Below are 10,862 nucleotides of genomic sequence, written 5' to 3'. Positions count from 1 at the left end.
TTGAGAATATAGTATATAGTAGTGATTTGATAAATTTGTTAAGCTATACTTTACAATTATAACTTACAATTTAAAAAAAATCGAACTATTCCCCTACCCCTCTCGATTAAGAGATGGTTTGAACTTATCTGCAGCATCATGCACCCATGCTTGGGTGACGAAGGGACAAACTGCATGTAACCTGAACTGCACAGTTCTGCCCTGAATGCAGCGCCCCCAAACAAATCCACCACTTGTCAGCATGGAGGCCCCAATCCAGACCATAGCATGGGATTTAACCTTTTCTCGCCCACTGCAGTCTCTATCTGGATCAGAGTCCTTCTGCCTGAAGTTTGCATTGCAAGAAAAGCTCCCACTAGTTTCTTAGGGGTCATTTTTGTTTGCTTATTTTGCCATGCAAATTACAAATGATGATGATGATGATGACCACAGGTTTATGCTTTCCCAGAAATGTCCGTTTCCCTCCAGGCTGATAACGACAGGTGCTATACGGAACATCGAGGTACGCTAACAGACTATTGCCTTTTCTGGCACTTTGATGAAAGAGAGGTTCATTGATGAAAGTCCTAAGAACACAAGAAAAGCCCTGCTGGATCTGAACCAAAGACCCATTTAGCTCAGCATCCTGCACTCACAGTGGCCATCCAGATGCCTCTGTGACACCTGCAACCAGGACGCAAGGGCAACAGCACTCTCTTTCATATTCCACCCCTTCTGTTAGGAGTATTTTTAGATGCTAAGTTGAAAGTATTAGTTTTTCGTCCACGTACGCTAATTCAGTCTTTTGATTGTCCTCTACGTTTTATAGCACAGGAATGCAATTCAGTATGCATCTCTCTAATCTCGATACTTCAAAAGATCATTTGAACAGGCAACAGCCACATTACGACTGAGAAGATGCTTCTCGGTTTCTTTCTTGAAGTGAGACTCAGTGACCTGCCTGCCTCACCATTCCTTATCAGCGGCAGGGGTGGGGGTGGGGGGGCTGAAAGGCCTTTCATCCGTGGTGCTCATTGTCCACATACACACACCTGAGTGGTTCTGGAGGCTTTGTTCCCCCATAAAATTAAGAGCTTCCCTGTCTAATAATAATAATAATAATAATAATAATAATAATAATAATAATAATTTATTTATACCCCACCCATCTGGGCGGCTTCCAACAGAAGCCACTCTGGGCGGCTTCCAACAGAAAAATAAAATACAATAATCTAATAAACATTAAAAGCCTCCCTAAACAGGGCTGCCTTCAGATGTCTTCTAAAAGTCTGGTAGTTGTTGTTCTCTTGGACATCAGATGGGAGGGCGTTCCACAGGGCAGGAGCCACTACCGAGAAGGCCCTCTGCCTAGTTCCCTGCAACTTGGCTTCTCGCAATGAGGGAACCGCTGGACCTCAGTGTCCGGGCAGAACAATGGGGGTGGAGACGCTCCTTCAGGTCATACAGAACTCGTTTCAACTCTTTTCAACAACTTGTCATCCTGTAGTTTTGCAATGTGTATACTCTGTTAATTTACCAGCAGTTCCTTGTATCTTTTAAAAAATTATTATTTCTAGTTACATATATTTATGCTTATGCTTTGCAGCATTATAGTTTACGAAGATTGGGGTGGTGCTTTGCTTGTTTGCTTTTAAAAAATCAAAGTAACAGGTCTTTGTTAGTTCCAATCCATCTCTAGTGCTTACTTAAACAAAAGATTTATAATGATTTGCTCTTTAATTCCATAATAACCTACAGTTGTGTATCAGCAAATCATTAGGAATTACTCAACTGAAGGAAAAGAATACACAAGCCCCAATAATTTCAAAGGGAGATATTAATTGCATGCTTAACTATCCCTCTGACATTGATGGGTCTGAGGTGCTTAACTTTGGCTGGATCATGCCCACTGTATTGAAACATAGCATGTAGTGCAATAGGAGGAACTTTACCTTAAAAACTGTTACTTTGGCTCAAAAATACTATACATATAATCTCATCTGAGTGCAATTGTACATTAGAGGACCAGTGTTTCATTGCAGAGCTTGAACCATGAGGCTAACAGATTTGACATTTGAGTACACCAGAGTGTCTATAAATTGTCAGTTAACAAGGTTTCTCTTTTCACACCGAGTCAACCTTGACTAAATTGTTGTTTGTGATCAGTGGCGAGGGCTTGCTTTTCATCCTGTCGACTGCATCATTTGAGCTGTCCTGGAAGAAAACTTTTGCTGTACAAATTGTCACAATAATTCGTTTGTATTCTCGTCTAAAATTCTGGTTCAGAAGTCCATAGATGATAGCATTAAGGCAGCTGTTGAAGTATGCCATGTAGTAACTGGAAACAAACAACCACTCTGGAATTCGGGGAATTATTCTTTCTGGGTTGACAGCCACCGCAAGGCCTATAAAATTCAAAGGAGCCCAGCAGACGGCAAAGAGTACAAACACCACGAACATGGTGACAAAGTTCCTAAAGTCATGTGGCTTTAGTTTGGGTTTGTTGTCGGGTTTAACTCTCCTCCGTACCTGAATGACCAGGATCCATATCCTCAAGTAGCAAAATGTAACTATGGCTATTGGGAGCAGGAAATGGAAAAACACAACAGCTATTGTGTACGCAGAGCTCACCGACTGGGAGAAGGTGCATGAGTAGATCCTGGCATCATACTGAAGGGACCCAACAAAAAGATTGGGCACAATGGCAACAAATGTCAGGACCCAAATAAGGATGACATAGCACAAAGAGTTCTTGTCGCTGTACAGCTTGTCATACTTGAGGCTGTGGCAGATGTAGCAATATCGGTTAATTGCAATTCCAGTAATGTTGAATATGGATCCAATAACACTCAGGCCCATAAGAAACCCACTGATCTGGCAGTGGATGTATCCCAGGTTCCATCCATTGTGAAAGATAGATGTCAGGACCAGAGGGTATGGGTAGATTGCGACAACCAGGTCAGCGATGGCTAGGCTGACAACGAAGACATTGCCTGAAAATGAAGCATACAGAAATTGATAAATTAACAATGGTAGGGTTTGTTTTAACCAAAGCACATTCCAGTTGACCTCCCAACTTCATACATCTATCTGTTGCACACAACAGAAATAACACATTGCCTACATACATAGCTAAGTGATGTGTTAAAATTTGAAAGGGATACAGTGGGCTGTTCCACTTTGGACTGCAGATAAGAGGGTGGGGTATCATTTTGAATGTTCCCATATATTATAAACTCACTGAGGGGGGGGGGGTAGTTCACTCCTTGTTGCTATTTACAAGGAATCGGGTGTTTCTTCCTTTTACTTTTTGGATGTGGTTGTTTTTACAAAGAAGTACATTTAAAAATGTACTCCTGCCAACCTAGCAGTTCGAAAGCATGTCAAAATGCAAGTAGATAAATAGGAACCGTTACAGCAGGAAGGTAAACAGCATTTCCACGTGCTGCTCTGGTTTGCCAGAAGCGGCTTTGTCATGCTGGCCACATGACCTGGAAGCTATAGGCCGGCTCCCTCGGCCAATAATGCGAGATGAGCACGCAACCCTAGAGTCGATCACGACTGGACCTAATGGTCAGGGGTTCCTTTACCTTTACCTTTACATTTAAAAAATCCTCACCACCACCTTTACTGCAGTCTGAAGCCACCATGCCCATACCACATTCCCCACCACTTTGCCCTCTCCCTCTTGGTAACTGGCAGCCAATGTCAGGTTAGCTATGGCACCCTGTCTGCCCTGCCCTGCCAACAACTACACGTCTGAAGCCATAAAATATTTGTACCACCTTGTTCTGATACATATGTAGATTCAGCCTGAGATGTTCAATTTCTAAGAAGAGAAGAAGCTCATAGAACCAAAGAATCTTATTTCTAGAAGCGGTCTTGTAGGCCATCTAGCCAAACCCCACTGCTCAATGCAGGGAACCCAGTTCTAGAGCATCTGCACCAGATGGCTGTCCAACGTCAGCTTGAAAACACCCAAGCAAGGGAGAACCCACACCATCCCTCTAGGTGACTAGTCCCATTACTGAACTATGCTGACGACCAACAAGACTCTTCAACCTGATTTGAACTCATTAGATCTAGCCCTGCCCTTTGATGCAGTATGAAACAAGTTCTTGTCCTCTTCTATTGACAGCCCTTCAGGTATGTGAAGGGTGCTATCATGTCTTCCTTACCCCTCCAGGCTAAACATTTCCAATACCTTTGACCTGTCCTCACAGGACGTGTTTTCTATGCTGCTGTCTAAATCCACGATAGTAGGATGAGGAAGAAAAATCACAGGGAAGCGAGGGAAATCCCAAAAGTGCAATACTAAAAACAAATGACCACCAGCAGGCTTTCAAGCTAATAAAGCACTATTCTTTCCAACTTATTTATTAATTAAATGTATATAGGCATTTTAGCTAAATGGTGCCCCGATAAAAATCGCCCTATAATACAAATCAACATTTTGCCAAAAGTATTCAGAAATAGTTTTATCTGCAATCCAGCCTCTCTTGAAAAGTCAGGAAAAGTTACAGTTAGACTTGGTTATTTTATACATGCTGACATTTTCCCATGCAGACTTTTTTTCTTTACTATAAAAAATCCTGCGGGTACTTTAAAAAACAAACCACTACCCAAGGTAGTGTTAATATTAAAATAATAACTGGTGCAAATTCTGAAAGATGGTGCAGTTAGACATTGCTGATAACCCACTTGAAGGTGTTGCGGGTGACGATAGAAGAGTATTAGCCCTAGTTTTAGAAGACATCTCACACACTGTCAAGAAGCTGTCAACTGGCCAGGTCAACCACAGGGCAGACACACACACACACGAGGCACAGAAAGCCATTAACTCTTTATTAACAGAAAATAACAACACAGCAGAGTCCTCTGGGATGTTGCTGAAACTGACCACTAGTTCCACGCTTCCCTTCTAGCCTTTTACTCTGGATCCCTCTCAAGCAGAAGAAGGCTGCATCGAGATGGTGAGCTCCTTCTCTGGGCCTGTCTGGTATGTAGCTCAGCAACGTACAGAACCCTCCTCAAGCAGGGTATCAGGGGAGAGGAGAGTCAGCAGGACTGGGACTGTCTGTGCTCACACTGCGACTCTCAGCCTCCAACTCCTGGAAGGCCCTCCTCTTCCTGACCTTTCTTGATCGCTCAACCCCCCTGCATCTAGCACCTCCTAGCTGATCTCTTCTGCAGACTGCTCTTGAGTGTGCCCCCACCAGGATCTGGGATCTAAGTTGCCAGCTTTGGAGCCCTCCCCAAGGGGGGGCAGGCCCAGCTCTAGGTGCAGTCCTGGTGGCGCGGGGCGCCGGGGCGCTGGGCCGGTGCTGTGTGACGAAGCCGCGCGGAAGCCATGCTGCGCGCTGTGAGGGCGGGGGCGCCGGAGCGATCTCCGTGCCTCAGCGCCAGGGCGCCTGACCTGCTAGAGACGGCCCGGGGGGGGGTGTCTCTTGGACAGGCAGCTCCCACCACTCTTCATCAACCAGCCAGTCCCTGTCACACACCAAAATTCATCTCTAACTGCAAGTAGCTATTCCTAACTAGTTGTGCATAGCTGTGCATAGCTAGTTATATCAGAATGCAATCTAAACACGGGAGTAAGTGCCACTGAACACAATGGGCTTTACTTCTGAGTAAGCATGCAAAGGACTGCCCTCTCAGGTGTGCATCCAATTAAAAGCAGTGCATTGCAGAGAGATGTCAGCAATTGTAAGGACCCCAGTATCCACATTGCCAGCCAGCTGCTGGCTCAGCTGGTTGCACACAGCTCTGCATGACTGGAGCTTGGACAGGGCACCAGCTTTTAAGTTCACCCTCTGAAATGGCACTCCAGCCATGAAGTGATAAGGAAACACTGTATGAACTCCACACCTACTCTAGGGAAGTTTTATTCCTTTTACAGTTGGTATCCTCTCCCTCAGATGTGGAATGCCTATTTTAGAATCCAGGTTCTATATATAAACCTGACTTGTATCAAAAATTCCATGTGCATATTAAATTTTAATTATGTGACAGGGGCCTGTGGGATTGGTTTCTGATTAACAAATTAAATCTGGTACTGCAGGTGGCCTTGCAAGAGAATGTGAATGGCTTCAAACTCAAGCATTCAAGCACGTGTCTTCCAACATATCTCCCCATCTAAAAATAGGTCTTACATGTTACATTATTTAGCAATTTTCACAAGGCTCTATTTTTGTCGCTCAGCCGGGAGAGTTCTACAGCAGTCACGTTAGTGGGCAGCAGAGTGACTGCTTGGGAGAAGGTACAAGTGGAACTTGCCAGTCATGTAGGAAGGGTCCCAGATAGCCTTGGGGGCAGACTGCTCCAGACAAAAGCCTTCTAACAAGACTTGGCCAGCTGCTAAAGCCTGGCCATCAAGCTAAAAATGAGACCAGAAGGGCTGCTCATGAGATACCCCAAGATTCAAGATCCCCAGAATCCTAAGAGTCCTCCCCACACACCTCACTGCACATACCCCACCCCACCCTTATAGGCTGGTACACATTGAAGCTTCTCTTTTTGAAACATTAGACTGGGATTTTGAACAGATTACACAGGGAGTGCCATTTGATAAAAGACCAATCTTGAGCAAAGGATGATCCCCTTGAGTCCCCTTGAGTAAAAAAAGGGATTAGATGCTGCACAATCATGCAGGTGTTGGGTTTTAGAGACTTTGCTGAGGATTTATTTAGTGTGCTGTTGGGATTAAATATTAGGGGTGGAAAGGAAGTTGATTATGCAAGTCTAATTATGGGAAAACTTTATAAACATGAGTTAAATCAAAGCCACACGTCTGATCATTTTCCTACCAAGACTCTTGTAATTTTGCAAAGTGTTGACCACCATTCTTCCTAGGGAAAAATATATTGCAACTTAAGTTGAATAAGGTGCAGAATATTAGGTTTGGAAGAAACTATGGGCTAAAACGCATTTTGAATTCTCTGGTGCCTTGTGAAGACTTCAGATGCCAGGAACTGCTGGCAATATATTACCATTCATTTCAATATCAATAGCAGTCTGGCAGATATTTGAAGTACTGTGTGCTGTGTAAACCTTAATCTGTTATGATATTCAAGATGAATAGTTTCTTGTCTTTCTCAGTTTATCTCAGCTAATCATTTTGGAAGTGTGTTGAGAATTTCACAGCTGTGTAGATTTTCAATTTTGTCACCAATATGGTGACAAATGCTAAGAAGACAACATTCTGTTTGTTCTCAGTAAGGCTTAAAACAGGGCCGGCCCTAGGGCAAGGCAGGGTGGCGCAGGGCGCCAGGGCGCTGGGCCGCCAGGGCGCTGGGCCGCCAGGGCGCTGGGCCGCCAGGGGAGCGTCAGGCTGCTGCGCACACGGAAGCCACGCTGCGTGAAGCACCCACCAGTCAGCCGCGCTGGGAAATGGGGCGAGGGGGGGCGCCGGAGGGATTGTCGCACCACGGCGCCAGGGCACTCGATATGCTTAAGACGGCCCTGGCTTAAAACATGGAATGCTCTCTCTCTCTCTCACACACACACACACACTCCTCATACCTATATTACTCAGGAATTCTAAAAAACCAAAGAAATCAGTGCAGTTTTGAAATAAGCAGCTTAAATCAGTGAAGTTGTGAAAGGTTCAGCCTGCCTTCTTATATCCAACCACAGAGGACAACCTGCTTCTTGTTCTCAAGATCCACCATGAAAAATGTGGTTATGATATCTTAAGGTATCCAAATGCAAGGCAAACAGACAACTTTCTAAAATATGTGGTAGATAATACACAGCAAACTTTGAGATCACAGTTAGGCTGAGTAAGAAGAGCACATTATTAACGCTTTATTTTTCTGCCATTTGTCCACCAAAAACACTCCTTCAGGTGTTTCCCCACTCATAGCAAAAGATAAAGTAGATAGATGTATATAGATGTACTTTATAGATGTACATAGTAGATAGATGTACATCTATAAAGTAGATAGATGTTATGCAATAGATAAGTTTACAAAACATGGCATGCATTGGAATCCCTGGAAGAGTATGCACTGGCAATTCTGTTCTCGCCTACATGCACTTAACAGTGCTTGTGAATAAATCTTGTGCACTACTAACTGTATGCACAAAGGTTCTCCATGCCCAGCTTGGGAACTGTAAAAAGCTGAGAGCTTTCCTTTATTGCATAGAGACTTTCTCCTACTTTGTGAATACTTCTTTATAGGAAAGCCTAAAGAACTCTCAATAGGTTGCTGTTTCAGAGTACACTTGTTCCAGTACTCAAGAGCAGTATATTTCCATTTCCCATTGGACAAATCTTGATATTATTCTAAGCCAAGGCACACATATTGCTCTAAGTCAAGGTGCACAAGGCGCATTTCCTAACATTCATATTAGTATCTTCAGCATTCCTCCCTCTCTCCCTCTCTTGCTCTCTTCCTCAGTAACAGTTTTAGTTTTAAGCCCTCAAGGGGTGCTTGTTCGCATAACCAGTGCTTGTTCGCATAACCGAATAAGGCATTCTGTACATTTGATGATGCTGCATATAGATATAGATATAGATATAGATATAGATATAGATATAGATATAGATATAGATATAGATATAGATATAGATATAGATGATATAGATATATAATCTTACAACTGATGTATCAGGGATCATTCAGTTTGCACCTTAAGGGTTAATCTGGTTGTCAGTAAGCAAACTGGTCAAAGGGGGTGGGGGTGGTGTTTCTTAGCAACCAGGGAGGTAGCATGATTCTTAGTGAGGTAGCTGTGATTGCTTGTGTAGGTGTCTGGGAGCTTTACTCTGAATATTTAGTTGATTCTAACCCAGTTCTCAACAAGACCTACCCCTAAAAGACTAAACCCCTCTGTTTCTTTCTCTTCAAGTCAAATACTGTTTTGTTTGCTCTGGGAAGTGTTACCAGAATTCCTCTCTGGAGTCCATCTGCTTTAATTAGGTGATTCTGCTAACTGTATCATCATTCCTATTAAACACAACTCAAACAAAACCATAATCCACACACAATATAACAAAGCAATTCTCCATACAGTGGAGAGGAAAGACTTGAGATATCAGGTAAGCACTGGAACTACCAAGACAAAAACCACAACTACCACTACCACCATTCCTAGCCATGAAAAAATGGTTCCCATCAGCTAAATCATGGCATTGGCTTTGCCTCAGTGATGTTACTGGGCTATCCTAGACTCACTGCTTCTGTAACTTGGAGAAAAATAGGCTGCATTACTCAGCAAGGAGAGATTTGCTTGCCAAGCACCCATCTTTCCAGCCCCCTACTAGGAATAGGCAGACCCATTACCAGTCAATCACAGTTCTGCATCAGAATTTGACTAATTCTATCCTGACACATTTTCATGTGGATTTTTTGAAGTAGAGTACTACTATCATTAAAAGGTAACGGTAAAGGGACCCCTGACCATTAGGTCCAGTTGTGACCGACTCTGGGGTTGCGCGCTTATCTCGCATTATTGGCCGAGGGAGCCGGCGTACAGCTTCCAGGTCATGTGGCCAGCATGACAAAGCCACTTCTGGCAAACCAGAGCAGCACATGGAAACGCTGTTTACCTTCCCGCTGTAGCGGTTCCTATTTATCTCCTTGCATTTTGACGTGCTTTCAAACTGCTAGGTTGGCAGGAGCTGGGACCAAGCAACGGGAGCTCACTCCGTCACAGGGATTCGAACCGACGACCTTCTGATCAGCAAGCCCTAGGCTCAGTGGTTTAACCCACAGCGCCACCTGGGTCCCAATACTATCATTACACATGAATAAATCAACTGTGCCCGTGTGAATGCCTATATTAATTGTTCTTGTGATTGTAATTAATAACAATAGCTGCTAGCATGATCTATACACCTCTCTAGTTTCTTGTATTAGAAACTGCTGTCCGTAGTGTTCTGAAAATGCTTTCTATATATGGCGGTCGGTGGTATGGAAAATTTGTCTTACCAGAAAAGGTTGATGGAACTGGGTGTGCATAGCCTGGATAGGAGTTAACTGAAGGGAGATGTGCAAGGGCTGTCACATCCAAGAGGGCAAAGATTTATTCTCTGCAACCATGAAAAGCAAGATTAAATCTAAGGGGCTAAAGTTACATGGGGGTAAATTTTGGCTAAACTTCAGGAGAAACCTATTGATGGTAAGTGCAGTATGGCAATGGAGTCAATGACTATAGAAGTCAACCCAACTCTGAGCTGGTGGTGGCCACAAAATACAGTGTGTACCTTCTTCTGCTTTAGTTAAGGCAGTGTTCAGCAAACCAAGAATTTCATTGCCCCTGCTTCAATAAGCAAAGCAGAATCAGCCAGTTTGTCTCTCAAAATAAATACAAGTAGAAAAATGCAAGGGGGAGAATGCCTTTGAACATAAACCGAAGGGCTATATATAGACAACTAAAGATAGTTTCATTTTAAATATTCAGTAAGAACACAGTTGTTCTCCCTCTGAACCTTTGCTTTAAGTTCACCATCCTTTTTTTAGATACACATGTAGAGTCTGCAGACCAGCTTTATTATTTAAGAAGATCTAACAAAGCAGAAAAACAACAAGGAAATTCTCCACTTAAGGAGATAAAAATAGAAAAGACATACCAAAAGGAAAAATATGGGATAATTAACTGTGCATAAATTGAAGACAATCTAGGTCTGACCTTTTTATGTAATTGAAATCTGTAAGTGTGACATGTGAGACACGAGTTCCAAAGTTACACCTGCTACTATCGAATGGCAATGCATTTTGTTATGTTTTGTTTGAAATACACATCATTTGAACATAACTCATCACACCATCTAAGTCCAAGGGCAGTGTGGCCAGGTACAACTTGCTGCCTAAAGGCTGCATTCATCTCTCCAATCTGTTTAAAATTAGTTATAAATCTAGGAGCTGCTTCTCTATTAA

At 43.2% G+C, this 10,862-nt stretch overlaps 1 protein-coding gene across 1 annotated transcript; it reads right to left on the bottom strand.

The window, feature by feature from the left end:
- Positions 1-1,119: 1,119 nt before the first annotated feature.
- On the bottom strand, positions 1,120-2,970 carry MTNR1A (melatonin receptor 1A). Its single transcript, XM_060278779.2, has one exon. The coding sequence runs from the start codon at positions 2,836-2,838 to the stop codon at positions 2,104-2,106; it is 735 nt and encodes a 244-aa protein (XP_060134762.2). The 5' UTR covers positions 2,839-2,970; the 3' UTR covers positions 1,120-2,103.
- Between the last annotated feature and the right edge of the window lie 7,892 nt (positions 2,971-10,862).

This window comes from Zootoca vivipara, chromosome Z1 (genome assembly GCF_965207765.1).
Source record: "Zootoca vivipara chromosome Z1, rZooViv2.hap1.1, whole genome shotgun sequence".
In the NCBI taxonomy this organism is placed as follows: Eukaryota; Metazoa; Chordata; class Lepidosauria; order Squamata; family Lacertidae; genus Zootoca; species Zootoca vivipara.
The sequence above is the reverse complement of the archived record's forward strand: the minus strand, read 5'-3'. Positions and strand labels throughout refer to the sequence as shown.